Source organism: Aristolochia californica, unplaced genomic scaffold (assembly GCF_029961685.1).
Source record: "Aristolochia californica isolate CCGP_79_NKW_82.1479 unplaced genomic scaffold, dmAriCali1.0.hap1 SCAF_1, whole genome shotgun sequence".
In the NCBI taxonomy this organism is placed as follows: Eukaryota; Viridiplantae; Streptophyta; class Magnoliopsida; order Piperales; family Aristolochiaceae; genus Aristolochia; species Aristolochia californica.
The window spans coordinates 8,124,759-8,143,238 of record NW_027181770.1 but is presented as its reverse complement, the minus strand read 5'-3'; the positions used below and the strand labels follow the sequence as shown (position 1 = coordinate 8,143,238).

The window sequence follows — 18,480 nt, the reverse complement described above, 5'->3', positions numbered from 1 at the left end:
CTTGAGAAGATTCAAGAGAGTCAGAATCCGACTGATATGTTGACAAAGACTCTTATGATTGAGAAACTGAAGTTTTGTGCAACTTCAGTTGGACTTCTATCTAAAGGTTGAGAAGTTGTTTCCGTAGCAAAGGAGACATTGATGATGGATTAGTCTCCTAGTGGGAGATTGTTAAGTTGTGGAGTTTAATTAATGCCTTACACTGAGTTGGTACACGATATATTGACTACTATTTTATTAAGGGTAGTTTGGAGATTTTACAGTTGTATTATGGTTATCGTAGTTTTCTCTTTAAATTTTGGGGCATCGTTGTTAGGGTTATCACCTGGAGGAGGATCATCAGTTGTGGCTGAGAGAGGTTAGGGAAAAACTCTTTAAGTGTGTCCGATTTTTATTGTAAACTATTTTATCTTCTTGGTAAACTACAACAACGGTGGAAGACAGGATGTAGTCTCACCTTGAGGTGAACATGTATAAATCATGTGTTCTTTGTGATTATTATTATTTTTCTCGTTAGTTTTGAATTAGGGTATTTAATTCCTAACAAAGATAGCAAAGAGTCAAGAGAGATGGATGCAGAGAGCGTAGAGAGTGTCGAGAGAGGGATGCAAAGAGCATCAAGAGAAAGGATGCAGAGAGCGTCGAGAGAGAGGGATGCAAAGAGCATCAAGAGAAAGGATACAGAGAGCGTCGAGAGAGAGGGATGTAGAGAGCGTTGAGAGAGAGGGATGCTGAGAGAGAGTCAAGAGAGAGGGAAGCATAGAGCTACGAGAGAGCGAGTGAAAGTGAATTGAAAGGGTGAACCCTCGAGTTTCACTTTCACTTTCCCTCAGCATGCACTAATAGGACCGTAGTCACATTACTGAGATGGACCTTTTGTTTCATAGAAAAATCCTTTTGTTTTAATCTTGTCGATTAAAAGCATTTCCTAAGAGCATTCATATCATGCACAAACTTCCATCTACCCAATTTACTAAACTTTTTCATAACATTTGAGTAAACTACCGAGCTTCGTATTTGTGCTTGTCTCTCTTACTCCTACCTTAGTACAAATATACTTGAATCTAGCCCTTTCATAGGATTTTTTGAGTCTACAATGATATCTACAAAGATTATCATTGTTACTATCCCTAAAAAAATCATTATTTCCCTATCACTCCATTATCTTCCCCCCATCACTTATTGAACTTACTAACCCTAGTCCACAACCCTCCATTCTAGGACATCCCCAGCCCTCATATTGAAATTGTTCTACATACTCTTACTCCATCATCCCCCTACTAGGAGCACATGCTCTAAAGATAGGCCCCAAATCGGTTCTATGTTTTTACTCAAATTTGAGTCTCGCCAAAGCAATGGCAACTCCTCTTTATTCACTTCTCCTACCTCTGAATGCACCCTATTTCTATTAATTTGGTGCCATTGGACTTGGATTTGAGTTTGGGATGGAGACGATAGTGAAAAGTGGAATTTGGGAAACTACGTCCCTTTATTTCTTCTCTTTGATTCACTATAATCTCATACAGTGGCAGAAAGAAGAAAGAGGTACCATATACGGTGGAATCCCCTGGAATGTTATTATACAAGTAATTGCTCTAGCTCTAACAGTTGAGGTTACCACCTGGACTGACTCCCAGTTGGCCACAGTACTTCTGGAACAACTGAATGCGGCTAGCAGCTTGACCGGAGGAGCCGCCGCATTCGATACTGTTGATGGCTCTGATCGTTGCTCCGAAACCCCGGCCGGACGTTATGGCGGCGTGGACATTGTTCATCCAGAACCAGAGGGCCGATTTGAATGACACGACCGGATCAGATGCCACAATCTCCGGATTTCCTAGGCCGTCGAATCCAATGCTCCTTCCGGCAGCCCCGTAGTTATAGTTCCATGTCAGTTGCAGAGGCCCACGTCCGTAGTATCTCTTGTTGGGGTTACACGGGTACTCAGCTGCTCTTTCCCGGTCGCAGTAAGGGTTGTTTGGATCAAGATTCTCTTCAACGAAGCACAATCCTACGCAACAAGACGAGAACAAATTAATTGTAAAGCTGTCTTCTTTTCAAGGACAGACGACATCATGGAAAGAAATGTATGGTAGAGAAGAAACCAACGTCCACTCTCGTGTGAGACGTGAGCGAAGAAAGCGGCAATCTCGCGCTTGGAGTCGTCGGCCGACCCCGCAGTTCCGAAGCCGGTGTAAGACTTGAGGGCCTCTAGAAACGCGGCCCGGGTGTAGAAGCCCCGAGCAGGACAGTCACCGGTGGCTTCGTTTTTAATTCCGTCGAAGAACGCCTGAGTAACAAGGTCAGGGACTGACACCCCATTGCCACCGGATGGCGCATCGCATGGGCCTTCTCTACATCCTAGCCCGCAGTACGCCGTGCCCTTCCCACAATACCCGTGCTCGCTGCAGCATAAGTCCGGCGCACACCCGCAATTCTGTCCCAACACGGAGTCCGATAGGAATCCTATTAGAATTCCGGTGAGAACTATAACCAAAAAGGTGCCACTGAGCTTCACGGAGGCCATGGTTAGAGCAAGGGAATAGCAAAATGAAACTAAGCCAAGTTTGAAGTTTCCTGTCATTTGAGATTCCGTTGCGTTGAGGTATTTATAGACAGAACGAGATTGCGGTGAGAGAAACGGTTCACAGGCTTGAATCTTGACTCGCAGAAGGCAAGTTCAGGTACGAAACGAAATGGAGAAGATGCCAGCACATTGTGGAGCCCTCGTAGTCCGATCGGTCTAGACTCCGGGGCCATGGACGCAGGCGATAGGATCACAGACTTGACCTTGACTAAGTAAGAAGCAGCCATGAACAGAGGAAATACCAACGGCAGGTACGCAGACAACTTGATGAACTTGATGAACAGTACAGACTTTGACCTTGACTAAGTAAGAAGCAGCCGTGAACAGAGAAAATACCAACGGCGGGTACACAGGCAACTTGATGAACTGGATGAACAGTGTTTCCCTCTGATGTAGCAAGAAGCCGAATTCATTAATTTCCAGTCAAATCTCCCGGGTGAGTCGGCACTGTGTTGTCCAAAAAGAAAAGTAAATATTTTTCAAAAAAATTTGGGACCTTTTGTTCTTTGCTGAATGATCAATCTTTTCAGAGTTTTCGTTCATCTTGCATGAATTTGGCAACAGATGTACGAAATTGGAAGTGAAAACATGTTAGGTCAGGGAACTAACTTTTTTAGTCACAGGAAAGGTCCTTGGACATTGACATCGAAAACCAGGAATTGTCCTCCTTTTTGTTCATAATGCTTATTACCTAACTTTATCCTGGAGGTACTTTTCTTCGGTAATTCAGTTCATGTCTATTTTCATTCTGGACTCGCTTCATTCGTGTTATCTCTGTAATTGGTGGGGAACAGTCATCTCTTACTTTCATTAAACCCTCAATTAGAACTCATCTCCTACTCCATTTAACCCTCAATTGGAACTAAGCGACTCTTGTGTGCTATCGGTTAGTAGTAGTGGGTTCAACCCCATTTATGATACATGTGTATTGAGAATAGGGGTGAGCATGGATTCAGACCAGAGTTTAGGTTTTTTAAAATCTGAATCCAAAACTTGAATCCAAAACCCCCTCCCGAAAAAACTCAAAAACCCAAACCTTAATATTCCATATTTGTTCTTCAATAGTTAATACATACATCTTGCAACTGTTCTACATCTATGTGCACCTTTTCCTTTTGTTTGAAGATGGGACCAACCCCACCATGCTCACACGAGGTGGCATGATGAGTCATCACACGAGATGGAGAGTGGAAGATTTGGTAATCTTCATTGATTAATGTAATTGATTAATCTTCCTTTGATTGATTTAATTTAGTTAATCATGATTGATGTAATTATGGATCCTAAATCTTCATGAATTGTTTCCTTAAATATGTAATGGAAATGGTATAAATATGAGTCTTGGTTGAAGTCTTCAATCAAGCTCTCCTCTTCTCAAATTCGTGGAAGAATATCTCTCCTAGCTTAAAGTCTCTCTTATCCCTTTTCTCTTCTCTCATCTCTACCCGAGCTCTCTCTCTTTACTCTTTTCTTCTCTTCTCCCTCTCTCATCTTGCTCGAGGATTCAAGCATGGGGTCCTAAATTCAACACCCTTAACACAACAATTGTGCAATTTAATCGATATCTCATGCTCATCACTTAATGTGTCTAGTTTAGAGAGATTCTCATTGCCAATTGCATTTAATTTATCTTTCTAAATATTTTCACCAATGAATAGCTTAATCAACTTCTAGTTTTTTTACTAGGGATTAACATTTGACAATTAGCTTATCCACATCAAATTCATCGTTTTCAATTTCAAACCATACCTCATTTTCCAAGACCATAAGAGCTTAGTTCACCGTTTCTTCTTCAGAGGCTTCACTTTCATTTTTTGAACAAGAAATTTTTTTGTGTCATATCTTAGCTTTCAATGACTTCTTTTTGGGTTTCTTAGCTTATTTCTTCTTTAGCTTTGTCTCTTCTTTCTTCTTGAGTGGCCCATTGGCAATAAAGTTATATTTGCTTCCACATTTGAAGCACTTGTTGTTCACTTTTTTGAACTTTTGGCTCGTTTATCATCTTCTTATTGGGTAGAAAACCTTTTGAATTTTCTACCAAACAAGGCTATGCCATCATCATCCATATCAGATTCAGATTCACATTAAAGTCATCACTAGCATTTACCAACAAAGCATTTGTTCTCAAATTCTTTAAGGCTCATTTAATATGTTAGAAGATTCTCCCATTAACTCATCAATTGTCACTGGGTTTATAAGTCTAGTTTCTTTCATGGTTGTAACCTTAAGCATCCACTGCTTGGGTAGACGCCTAAAGATTTTATTCACTTTCACCTTTTGTTTGTTAGTGAAGGTAGTGTCTAATAGTGCTAGTTTGCTTGAGATTCCATTCAATCTTTCACTCATCCTCTCAATTGCTTCCTAGGGCTCCATTTTAAAGTTTTTCATATACATTTATAAATATATTCATTCTTGCTTCTTTCACTTAAGAAGTTTGGCCATAGTTCTTTGGCACTAGATGAGCCAATAAGTCTTGAGTTCTACATAGAATATAGAGAACATAAGAACTAGTTGAATGCTTTGTGATTTATGGACACTTTCTTTTAATCCACATTAGTATACTCTCCTTGGGGATTTATCAGCTTCCTTGAGTAGTATATCATTCTAAAAGAAAGTGGCAAATGCCAATGAGAATATTTGTTTCCATTAAGTCATATCTTATTCTATATTTCCAATAAGAATAATTGTTTCTATAAAAAAAGATGGTTTCATTACAGATATGCTAGTGACAAATATAGGGGAAGAGTTATCTTTGATATTCAACCTATAGTTTTAACCAAACTTCAAGAATATACTTATTCTAATACTACTTGTAAGGTCTCACAAAGATGAACCTAGAGGGGATCTGGACGACAGTTTCAAAACTAAAGCAATACCAATGAGCAATTTAAACAAGAAATAATTAATTAACCACTCACCTCAATTTTTTACAATTGTTCACATCAAATATTTCATATTGCTAATCCACTCTTAGGGAGCCCTTGCCCTAGAATTAAAGCATCCATGTACTAAGATTAGCTAAATGACATATGTTGGAATATATGAATAAGTTGGAGTATCATTGATATAATTAGTTTATGTTTTTGGTCTCTTCTTCACTCTTACTAAGGTGAAGATTATAATTGTAATATTAGCACTTTTAGCATCTATAAATAGAGCTTAAAGGGAAGATTTTGTACTAAGTCCATAACCCAATTCTTTCTCCTCTTTTCTTCCCAATGCGTGGACGTCTCTCTTCTTCTTCCTTCTCTTATTTACCCAAGATGTAATATATGGAGTCCTGAAAATCAACATGGTATTGGAGCAGTGATTGATTTTTAGGACTCGGAGCTATGATTTTTTAGGATGGAGGAGATTACTACTACATCTATGTTATTTGTGCCTGATTTCGTACTTATCCTTGGGACACTGTGATGGAGGAGATTACTACTACATCTATGTTATTTGTTTTAAGTTGGGATCATTATTATTACCTCCCAGCTTGAGGGGGAGTGTTGGAAGATATGAATAAGTTGGAGTATCATTAATGTAATTAGTTTATGTTTTTTTATCTCTTCTTCACTCTTACTAGGGTGAAGGGTATAATTATAATATTGGTACTTTTAGCATCTATAAATAGAGCTTACAGGAGAGGGTTTAGACTAAGTCATAACCCTATTCTTGCTCCTCTTTTCTCCCCAACTTGTCTATTCTTCTATCTTCTTCTTCTTTTTCTTCTTTACCCAAGATGTAATTATGGAGTCCAAAAAATCAACAACATCTACAGCAAAAACCCACTATGGGTTCAATTATTGCACCTGGTCAACACTTAAGACTTAAGGGATTTTGAGCAACTATCAATTAGCTTGATCCAGTCTAGATTGGTTTGCAAATGCAAGGGTTATTAGTTTATCTAGTCAAAACACAATTACGCCTCTTGATAAGCAAATGTTACATTCAAACTCAAAAGACAAGATTATACCCAATCCTAAGGTGAATCTACTTGCAATTCACCACTTTAATGGATTATGTTTAAAATAAAAGGCACTCAAAACACTGGAAAGGTGGTAATATAAGGAAGTCTACTAATTAATCAATCAATAAGAAGATGTTGAGCCTAATTTGATATGAAAATCAAATGACAAATACTTAATAATCAATAAACCATTTACCGAAAACCAATTTCAAAATCCAAACACTGAAACACTTAGCTTTGACTAATTTTTTTTGAAAAATAACTTTTTTAGCTTTTGAGAGGGCTATAACTTGAAAAATCTCAATGGAGGCATTTGGGGGTTTTGAAATTCATCGAGGCATGGGTATCAAAATATTTGGGGTGCGTTTGGTTTATATAGCATGAATATCAACATTCAAAAACTACTTGTTACAAGTGGATAATGTTATTTTTGTATTTTGTAAAAATAGACAAAACTAGGACCAAAAATTGTGAAAAAATAATTTTTTTTTTTTTGTTGAACATGTCACTTAACAAGTTTTGGGGATCTACAACTCTTAGATCTGGTTTGGTATTCCAAACAATTGAATTTTTGTTGCAAGGGGTCGACTCTTACGACTCCTTTTTGTACAAATGCCTTGAGTTTGTATTCGACTCCACTACAGGGATTGACTCCTTCTACTCCTTTGAAAACTAGGGTTGACCCCTTCTTCCTTCTCAAAACTCATTGTTTTGAGGGGTCAACTCCTTTTTACTACTTCTTACTTAGATGGGTTCAACTGCTCTCACGTAGTCAATTCCTGTTGTATGCTCTTCAGTATAGGGGTCAACTCTTTTTCTTTCAAAGGATTGACACCATTTTTTTCATGCTTGCATGATGGAGTCAACTCCTTTTTTATTTTTCAAACCTTCTATTTCATGGGCTCATCGCTTCTTTCCTTCTTTCGATGTTGTTGGACTGAACTCCTCTGTAGTGACTCAACTTCTCTAGAGTGACTTATTTGCCCTTGTTTTCTACAAATTTTCCTCATATAGCATGATTAAATGTCTAAGTTTGTTATCATCAAAATTAGAACAATTATAGAAATTTTGAGCCTTCTTCCACCAATGATTTCATTGTCGGATTTGCGTTGCTACATGTTATACTTGCAAAAAAAAGTATTTTGAGTCAAATATAACATATTTAGTTGCTAAATGAATTTATTGAGGGCGGAGATTCAAAATCTTTGGGAAGTGATTCAAAGTCTTTGCCCATGAAGTCTAATTTTTGCAGGTAAAGATTGCAGTTCTACTTGCAAATATTTATTTTCACATGTAGAAATTTCATTTGTGAAAAAAAAGACTTACCTCTTTGTCCATGAAATTTGAAATTTAGTGAGGAGAATTTTAATTTTAAAAAATAATTATTTTTTCCCTTAAAAAATTTATATTAATAGATAATGAAAAATATACTAATAAAAAATAATAAATAAAGAACACGTCAAATAAATTAATGAAATTACATATACTCAGTGTAGTTAAAAAACTATTATAAAATATGCTTGTTAACAAATTGAAACTTACAAAAATATACATCTAGACAAAATATGAATCTATGCAACATCATGTAAATGAGGGATTCAACTAATGCTTCACTCGCTCTCAACACATATGTGTTATTTTGACTATGTAGAATAAATTGTCATGATGTCGTTTGATGTTGATGATATTGTTATTACTATTGTTGATACAATTATTATTCAAGAGTTAAAAAGTTCATGTTACATCCTTTTTCTAAATGAAGAATTTGGACTTGTTGACCTATTTTTTGGGGCCCGAAAGTTCACTCTTTGTCACTAGGGTTATTTGTGTCATAAGAGAAAGATACCTTTCATTTAAAATAAAAAGATAGAGCTCTCTGATAATTATATCCCGGAAACTCCTATTGAACTCAATGTTAAACTCTGTTTACATATGGTGAACCCCTTTCTAATTACATTTTACATTGGTTGGTGATTGGTAGTCTTGTTTATTTGAGATTGAACCACTAGACGTTAGCTCTGTTAAACTTGTTCTTCGTACATACTCTGATGCTGATTGGTCCGGCAATATCATTGATCGACACTATACTATAGGTTTTCTATTTTCCTTGGTGATTCTTCAATTTCGTGGAAAATTTTATGTGAGAGAAGTTCCACTGTGACCGAGAGTGATTAATCTCTTGAAGCTACCATAGAAGCAGCTCAGTTTATTTCATCTGCTTTATTTAGCTTACAGGTAAGCAGTGGAATGAAAAAGGATGGGTGGGATTGGGACATCCTCTAGCACCGCAGGTTCGGACCAGTGCTCACACCCAACTGGTTACAGTAGCGAGTGAACAACTGAACTCGACTATTCACAGCGCCCGTGTTCCCACCTCCGCACTCCCCGCCATTGATGGCTCTGATGGTAGCTCCGAAACCCTCGCCTATTCGGGAATGGACTCTATTCATCCAGAACCAGAGCGCGGTCTTGAACGAAATAACGGGGTCTCTGGCCACAGTCTCGGGAGCACTTAGTCCGTTGAACCCGTTGCTCCTTCCCGCAGGCCCGTAGTTGTAGTTCCACGACAACTGAAGCGGCCCACGGCCGTAATAGCCCTTTCCCGGTACGCATGGGTACTCTCTGTTGCTCTCGTCGCAGTAATCCCTGGAGGGGCCTCCATTTTCTTCGATGTAGCACATCCCTGTAGATACAGAAAGAAGAGTAAGTAAGATTGCTTGTTTGAGCTACTTTCAACTATATACCTCTTCTATCTAAAGATGCGGCGACAAGATGGAACGCTTACTTCCAGTTTCATGGGAAACGTGAGCGAAGAACGCGGCAATCTCGCGCTTGGCGACGTCGACCGAACCCGTACGACCGAAGTCGAGATACGAATTGAGTGCATTGAGAAAGGCTGCCCGGGTGTAGAAGCTGCGGCCGGGACAGTTACCAGATGCTTCATTTTTTATCCCATTGAAGAACCCTTCAGTGACTACAGAAGAGACAGAGACGCCGCCGCCGCCTGGACGGGTGCACGGGCCCTGCTGGCATCCTTCACCACAGTAGGCGTCGCCCGTTCCACAGTAACCGTACTTGCTGCAACAGAGGTTCGCAGCGCAGCCACAGTTCTGGCTCAGGACTGACTCCGGCAAGAACCCGCCGAGAAATCCGACCAAAGCGACGGCGAGAAAGATGGCTCTCATTCTGGGTGCTAACAGTAACATGAAGAGAAAAGGAAGGATGGGCGAGTTGTACACAAAGAGATCACCTCTACTTATAGCAGCTGAAACAGAGAAAGACGAGAACAGTGGAAGACCAAGACTTTGACTTGGGCGGCAGCCGAATAAATTGAACGAGTCAAGAGTGCACATACTCAGTAAGATCAAAATTGAAGCAGAGTCTAGAGTCTCCCTTCCCTGTTTTCATTCGTAAAGTCAAGCTCCTATTAATGTCAAGCTGTTAAAATTAAAATATAGTCTTATATAGTGAAGGGAATTTTACTAAATTACCCATTTTTTAAACAATATTAACAAAAATAATCAACTTCCAAACTTAATATTAAAAATACCAAACTTTAACGGTGTGTATAGTCCTAGATTACATATCAGCTTGCTTACGTGACAACACATCAACAACCAAAAGAAAAATTTTAAACAATGGAATATTATCAGGTTTGGAATATAACACTTCAGTCAATTAGTGAAATACAGTTTGATTCATCTTGTAAACTTTTCAAAATTTAACAGGTGATTTTTCTAGTGCCTTTTGCAAATACAATGGACCACCAATCCCAAAAAAACGTGATACATGTTTATAGCAATGGAATAGATAGTATGTTCCTATGGTGAACATAATACTTGTGAAGGCAAACATATATGTAATCTTTTGTTTGTTTGTAATATTTTCCATAGATACATGCAAACATAATCGCCACAAACACAATCACAACTACAATAATAATTCATGTATCTTCCTAAATGTCATAAATACAAACACACCCCTATCTTCAATCATAACCTATTTTCAATCACGCCCTTATTTTCAATTATAACTTATCTTCAATCACATCATGGGGGGTTAGTCCACAAAGAACTTGAATTGAAGGGAAAAATTAAATTGAACTTAAATGAATTGATTCAACTTCAACTCATCTTTGGGTGTTAGTGTAGACGAGTTCAAGTGCACTAGAAAACAGATTCTAGTGTTAGTACCCCCAAATGAAAAGTATGATATAAAGAAGAGAATGAGTAATCTTTTATAATATACTTAAATAGAATATATACCTAAACAAATAATTAACCAAAATAAACATGGTTACTACACTTATAAGTGATTTAACGTGTAGTATTAGAATATATTAATATCCTAATTGATGAAAAACTATATTATATTACTTAATGATTATAGTTTATTATAAATTAAAACAATAATTACATGTGACAAGAATAAATTATTTAAAATAAATAAAAAATTTAAAAATAACACAAGTGAATATAATAAATAAATAAATTATTTTGTAATAACATAAGAGATAGTTTAACATTAAAACTCACTATTTTATTAAAAAATAAATAAATATATTAATTTATCAATAACATAATATATATTTTACATATTATAAATTAATAATATATTAAAAAAATGAAAAACTAATAGTTTAATTAATTGGATAATTAAACCAATTATGTAAACATAGTCTTCCTTAGCACGCGTCATCTTCCTTAGCGGCGGGCCAGTGGGCAACAGCGATGGAGGCGACTCTCCAACGGTATGCCGAGAGGGAGAAAAGAGGGAGGCCTAGAGAGAAGAGTAGCCGGGAGACCGAGAGGCTCGGCCTCCCGTGCTCTACGATAGAGGTCGAGAGGGAGGCCGACAGAGGGGGGGGGGGGGGGGGGGGGGGGGGTGCTTAAACATAGTCTTCCTTAGTGTGCGTCGTCTTCCTCAACGGTGTGCTAGTGGGCAACGGTGAAGCTCCGACGGTACGCCGAGAGGGAGAAAAGAGGGAGGCCGAGAGGCTCTATGACAGAGGCTCGGCCTCCCGTGCTCTGCGACGGAGGTCAAGAGGGAAAGGAGAGGGAGGCCGAAGGGGTGGGGGTTAAACATTGTATCTAATCTTTTTAGATGTACACTCTGATAAATTGAATGCACTTCATATGGTATCGTAAGGGTTGATGAACACGGTCAATTGTACATGACACTGCAATTAGTTATGTTAGTGCAATTATATGGTATGCATGAGGAAACTTGTGTTCTATCCTAAACTTGTTGGCTTCATTGAGGAATAGAAGGACCAATTCCCATTTAGCATGGTTGAATATCAATTAGTTTTGCTTGATGATCATGGAGAGCAAAAAGAGAGCATAAGGTATGTTTTTGTTAACTTTTCTTGTATGATTCATTTTTTCTTTGAGAATGGTGATAACTTTTATTTAGTAATGCTATGAGTGCTTTCCCTGCATGAATCTTGTTGGGTGGATACATGTAAGTGACTTATTTTGGTGACAAAATTTTAATAGTTTGTTGTTGATTGGACGAGACTGATTTTTCCGAACCCTATTTACCCAGTGATGTGCAGCATTTGTTTCCAATGTTTGATGATTATGTGAGAGGCATGTCTTTGTTTTCGGGAAATTCCCTTGGCTGTGGAGTATGGAGCTCATATAAATCTACCAGAGAAAAAAAAATGAAAGAAAAGATGTTGTAAAATTGTGGTAAAGAAAATGAATGACTAGACTCTTTATCCGATTCAATTATTTAAGAATTTAGCAACTTGATAATCCTCATAAGATGGGGCTATTCAGTGGTTTGTTGAGGGGTGAGAAGAGCTTAATGTTTATCTTCTCTCACATGAACTGCACAACAAGAAGTGTTCAATTGTTATTTTTTGTGTTCATAAATTTGCTTACTGATGTATTTTGTTATTGGTCCATTAGAATTGACAATTGGAAGTTTGAACATATAAGGTAGTTCCTCCTAGAAAGGTTAGGCCTGATGCATCTACAAGCTGAGATCAAGATTCTTTCATAGGGATTTTGAAATAAATTGTGCCTAGGATTTTGTGCTGCATCAATCAAAGTTTCGTGAACTTTATAGGAGATTGGTGATCTCTCCATTTTTTATTATATTTCCCATTTTATGTACTTCTTTGACACAATAGCTAGTTTCAACCACGAACTGGGGCTACCAACAACTACTTCTTTTGTTAATGCATCTTTTTTCAGTTAGCATCAAAAGGCCAAAAAGCAGGGCAAACTCATTTTTGTCCAAACAATCTTCCTCACTCTCTCCTCCCACCCAATGTCCTCCTCTTAAACTCAGGCTTCCACCAAAAACTCTCTAGGCTCATATTCCTCTTGTTCTACGTTATTCTTATTTAAATGCCAATAAATTTTTGTCATGCCATAAGACTCATATGCATAGTTCATTGTTAATTGTAAAATGGGGAAGCAATCAAAGCTTCCAAGTGCGTTTCATAAGAACTACCTCCTCCAAACTCTCATTAATTGTCTTTACAGATCATTAAACATTCTTTTATGGGATTTTTTTTTACTCGTTTTATGTCAATGGCTGAATTACAATGTAACACCAAAATAAAGTTTTACAAAGCGATAGTGATGATTTCAAATCATTTTAATATTTTCTGAATGCCATAGCTAAAAGAAAATGTGTTGCACCTTTAAAGTGAAAGTACAAGTGAAGTGAATGAACTAGTGAAGGGCTTGTTAGTTCATTGTGTAAGTAAAAAGAAAATTTACTTTTACTAGGAAAACTGGCTCCAAAAGTGTGTGTGCACACAGGTAATTCACTTTCACTCGTTTAAGTGAAAAAACCAGTGAATTCACTCCATGAGACCAATGAATTTACTTACACTTATCATTTCACTCGTAGCTTTACACTGAGACTAAACTAATTCAGTTGGATTTTAATGGAAATACTTGTATTATTTTATTAATAAAATACCTTATTTATTTATTATTTTCATTACTTTTAATACTAAATTAAATTACTTATTTAAGAATGATAATTAAGATCGTAAAAGTAAGAATTTAAGAATGTAAGAATAGTTATTACATTCCTCTAAATTTAAGAGTAAACATTTTTGTTTGAATATTCAATTTTTATAATTAATTAATTTTTTTAATTTTTCATTGTAATTATTTTATTAATTTAGACTAAAAAATTATGTTATTTTATTAATAAAATATCCTATTTTATTTATTTTTTATATTCATGACTTTTAATAATATATTAAATTACTAATTTAGGAGTGATAATTTAGATAATGTAATAGTAAGAATTCAATCAAGTATGTAGGCAAAATAAAAGTAAGCATGCTTATTTAGGTATATTATTATTTTTATTTTATTTAATATATTTATTTAAAAAATATATTATTTATATTGTTTTGTTAATTAAAAGGTTAAATAAAAATATCTTAATAAAGTTAAATCTATCAGAGTATTTTATTAATAGACTCATTCTGCACTTTCCACTAAATTTTTCATTGTACACACTAACACAAAAAAGTTATTTACACCACTTTCTACTGAGCACACTAATACAAAAAATGTAATTCATTTTTACTTTCCTTTTCACTTTCACTCTCACTTTCACTTTCAATGTGCACCAACTCCTCCTAAGCATGCACAAATCTCAAATTTAATAGACGGCCATTACAAGTGATAAAAAACTCAAACAATCAAGAAAGACGTTCATTGCAACTACCCAAGATTTTGATGGGTTGCTTGCTGCCTCAAGGTAGATGAAAACTTCTCCATGATAAGTTTCTTTTGTTCATGTCCTAATTCATAAGCCCCATATGAATGTGCCACTACTGCATTGGGTTCTTAAAGAGCCTCAAAAGTTTCTTTTTGGTGTCCATTCAACTAGTGATTTAGTGGCCAAGCGTGCTCGAAATTCTACACGACAATGATACAAGGAACAATATTATGTAAATTAACCTACAAAGATTATTTATAAATGTGTCAAATATGACTGTTGTTCAAATGTCATCTCAGTTTCCTATTAGAGATGCTTATCTTGCATTCTATATTATTGTAAGTTACGAACTTTCTCTAGGGAAAGAGAAGGAAAATTTTACATGGAGAAAAGAAAACTAACAAATTGCACTACCCTCAAAATAGTAGAAATACATATCGTTACATCTAAATTATTAGACATTAAGTTGTACCAGTAACTGGAATCAAAGTTGGAATATGTTCCTGTAGTTGGAATCAAAGTTGTACCGGTAACTGACCATTATACGAAATACAAGTTAGAAACAATTCAGTTCCAATACTACTACATATTCTCTTTTTCATACAAAATAGATGTAAGAGAACCCACATTCAAATATTAGACATTAAGTAGAAAATTATTTTGCAACTAAATTATGAATTGGAAGATTCAGGCATTGATGTTGCTTGCCTCAATTTATCTCAAGGACTGAACTGTAGATAGAAACCTTTCAGTCTAAAAATCCACCTAAAATATGACCTAAAAACCCATAGCTATTAATGCTTAAAACTAAGCTCACCAGCCTACGCCACCAAACGTGGTAGTTTTTAGCATCAAAGGGCCAGAATTTTCTTTGTGAATTGAAGTTCCGGATTGGTTGCTTCAGTTTCTAGTTTCGCTGCAAACCCAACGTCTGTGATGCCTGTAGAGATCCATTCTTTGGATAGTATACCTTGCTAAAGACATTAAAATGGAAGCCAAATATTATTTTACACTACCATTGAATTTAAAACAATACAAAAATAGTATCGTAAAGAAGAAGAAAATTGAAGGCATTTGCTAATGAAGAAAGTCAAGGGACTTTTTATCATTGAAGTTTCGTGCATGATGCGGCACAATAGAGGGCCTAGGTTTGATCCCCAGAATTGCCTAAACCTATTGCAAGGACCATGAAAGATGTGCCTAAAATTAACTGCAGACTGATCATGATATCCTATTCCTCTCACCAGATCTAATAGTTTTTGGGGTTTCTCTCAGCAACATGTGCAACAAAATCCATTTCTTCATGCAGATCAGCATTCAGTCCTTCCAATACAAGACATCTGAAATGCCAAACCTATACATAATGTAAAGAAAAGAAAATATTGCACTAATTAAGTGATACTTTCAGAGATAGAGAGCAAGAAAGATTAGACACAATGCAACATATTACAGAAAAACACAAGAAAAATGAAAAATTTAAATCAAAGTCATCAATTACAACCAAATAATGTTGTTGTTAACTAGAATAAAAAGAATGTAGTCATAAGGTAGGCTATTATATAATCGAATGAAGATAATGCCTGCGATGATCTCCAGCAACATGACATGCCAAACAAAAATCAAAACCAAATAGCATACTTCGTTTAGGCATATGATCCTATTGCCACTTTCCAGTTCATGTTCAAGTGAGATGAGTTTGGTGTCATATGAAATATGTATGACCTGGTGACAAATCAGACCATTTCTAATCTCTTGCTGTTTTTTCCATGGAAGCATTCTATTAAATATGTAGCACATAGTTACCACACGATCAGTGGGAACATTTCTGATGCTAGTCCATTCCAATCACATAGATGTGCTCTATTCACCCGCACCATATGATTGGAATTTGGAAGGGACTAGTCTTGATGCTAGTCCATAGACTTGCAAATCCCTTTTCTTCTCTCATAATCACTGATTTCTTTTCTTAAAGCTTCTTAAACCCATAAAACATATGTGTTTCTTCTGCCACAACATCTTTGAGAAAAGTGAAAATTCATCTTTATGCATCTTGGAGAGAATAAAGGAGGAAAAATGAATGACAATGCTTGTACCAATATGCTCAACCAAATGAACAGATACCTTGTCTGAGAGCAATCACTCAAATTAAATTAAAGTCCTTGCTTTGATGTCTATGGGTTATTAGTGTGGCCTACCTCCATGCAAGAGGGAGATTGCAATTAAACTCTGGTTTGAACTGTGGTTTGGAAAGAAGGCACTGTCACAAGCTTTTCTGGCCCTTTTGATCGTTGCAAGGGACCCAGAAATAAGCACAGCTGATCAAAAAGGGCCAAGCAGATGCTAAAAGTATTTGCAAACTATGTGGATATAAATTAGAATAAAAAAATCACATCCTATTGCACTGCACATTCATCAATGCTCTGTGGGTAGCAATTATCAAGATATTTGGTATTTCCATCTGTTTCTCCCGTTCCTTTTTCTTAATTCATATCAATGCACCATTCCTGCCCCCTCCCCAATCATGGAAAGTCAATGTGAAAACACATTGAGGGAGATTCAGCAAGTCCCCGTGCCTGGATGTCCAAGCACCTCGAGCTGTTCCCATGGAGGGTCAGATACATTCTGGATGAGGTCTCAGAAATTGTCTCCTCATGGACAAATCAACTGGTTCCATATCCAAAGATCAGCCAATTATCTGCCTGAGCAGTTTGCAAAAGGAGTATCTAGGCAGATTGGGAACTCCCTCCCACTTTAATTCATGAGATGCTTATTCTATATCTTGTATAAGCATTCCTTGTTATTTTGGGTGCTAATTTGCATCCCTTAATAAAATCATACCGCCATTTAAAAAAAGAAGAAAAAAAAGTGTGGCCTACAATGCTGATGTCAAATAAAGGCGCAAAACTTCTGAACAACATGGTTTTTTCTTTCTACAGATAAATTAAACAAGTTGTATTGCCCATGACTTGACTGAGATGAAAGATGGAAACTCAGCTCTACAATTTTGTTCCCCTGATGCTAAGGAATTAGGAAAGTCAGTAAAAATGACAGTCGTGAAAAACCCAAGGAACATTCAATCAGACTACATAGGACTTGCAATCTTGAGGCATAATGCTCTGCCCAATAATATCATCACTGACAATTTAGAAGAACAGAGAGCAGATAGCAAGTTCATTGATAAATGACACTGTTGAAGTGAAGACAATATGATGTGTGCATTGTGTTTAGTAACTAGCACACCCGGAAGAGAATATGAAACACTCCGTCAAATTACAGAAACAAATGACACTGTTGAAGTGAAGACAATATGATGTGTGCATTGTGTTTAATAACTACCACACCCTGAAGACAATATGAAACACTCCGTCAAATTACAGAAACACACCCTGTGAAGACAATAAATACAGAAACACTGTTTCCGAACTCAAACAGTGTAAAGAATTAAAGAACTGAACCTCAACGCGGGATGATTCCAAGATCAGGTCTGGAAGCCAAGGCAGTAGTCGGGGACATCCAACGGCGGCAGGTCATCAAAGAAATCTTCCGATGAAGCCGAAGGTTCGGACGAGGACATTCCGTCAAATTCGGATGCTGGCGAAACCCCTTCTTGATCGGTCGCTATCAGAGACCTCTCAAGCTCATGAACTCTTTGTGTAAGTGCAACTCCGTCGACTTCCGATTCTGGCGAAATTCCTTCTTGATCGTTGGCCATCAGAGTCTCAATATCATGAAGTAATTGTTGTGTCTGGTGACACTCCGTCAACTGCTCCTCAGAGGCCGCCTTTGCCGCATTGGCTTCTTGTTCCTCCCGATTGGCGACGACGCTGCATTGCTCCAAGTGGATCTTGTCGAGGCAGAAATGTTCGTCTTCCACCGTCTTCGGAATCATGTTCGTCTCGCATTGGTGGTAGAGGTGGATCAAACCCTCGTCTCCGAAGCAAAAGGGCCTGCCGGCGGGAGAGAAGGCAACGACGACGAGGTTAACGCCGGTAAGAATGGAGAGTTCATGAGCTTTCTTGAACAGTCCCTTCTTCCGCTTGGAGAAGGTGACTTGCAGAGCTTGTCGATCCTCGATCTTCTTCATCTCCACCTTCCTCTTCCCCATTGCCTTTCTTTCGCTCGCTTCTGTTGCTCTCGCGCTGCTCTGCTCTGGCGCCAAAACTTGGCGCATAAGAAAGAAAATGAGATTTCCGTTGGGATATGCTAAGCTTTACAGCTATATAACAAGGGGGAAAAA

General features: G+C 37.2%; 3 protein-coding genes across 3 annotated transcripts; all 3 read right to left on the bottom strand.

Annotated features, from left to right (window-relative positions):
* Nucleotides 1-1,533: 1,533 nt before the first annotated feature.
* LOC137958400 (endochitinase EP3-like) lies at nucleotides 1,534-2,527 on the bottom strand. Its single transcript, XM_068805395.1, has 2 exons — nucleotides 2,110-2,527; nucleotides 1,534-2,011 (listed from the first exon to the last, which is right to left on the bottom strand). The coding sequence occupies exons 1-2, from the start codon at nucleotides 2,525-2,527 to the stop codon at nucleotides 1,602-1,604; spliced, it is 828 nt and encodes a 275-aa protein (XP_068661496.1). The 3' UTR covers nucleotides 1,534-1,601.
* A 6,230-nt stretch (nucleotides 2,528-8,757) lies between these two features.
* On the bottom strand, nucleotides 8,758-9,748 carry LOC137958407 (endochitinase EP3-like). The gene is made up of 2 exons (XM_068805408.1): nucleotides 9,328-9,748; nucleotides 8,758-9,225 (listed from the first exon to the last, which is right to left on the bottom strand). Exons 1-2 carry the CDS (start codon nucleotides 9,746-9,748, stop codon nucleotides 8,822-8,824), a joined length of 825 nt encoding a protein of 274 aa, XP_068661509.1. The 3' UTR covers nucleotides 8,758-8,821.
* A 7,973-nt stretch (nucleotides 9,749-17,721) lies between these two features.
* LOC137945638 (MADS-box transcription factor 23-like) lies at nucleotides 17,722-18,348 on the bottom strand. Its single transcript, XM_068791596.1, has one exon. The coding sequence runs from the start codon at nucleotides 18,346-18,348 to the stop codon at nucleotides 17,722-17,724; it is 627 nt and encodes a 208-aa protein (XP_068647697.1).
* Between the last annotated feature and the right edge of the window lie 132 nt (nucleotides 18,349-18,480).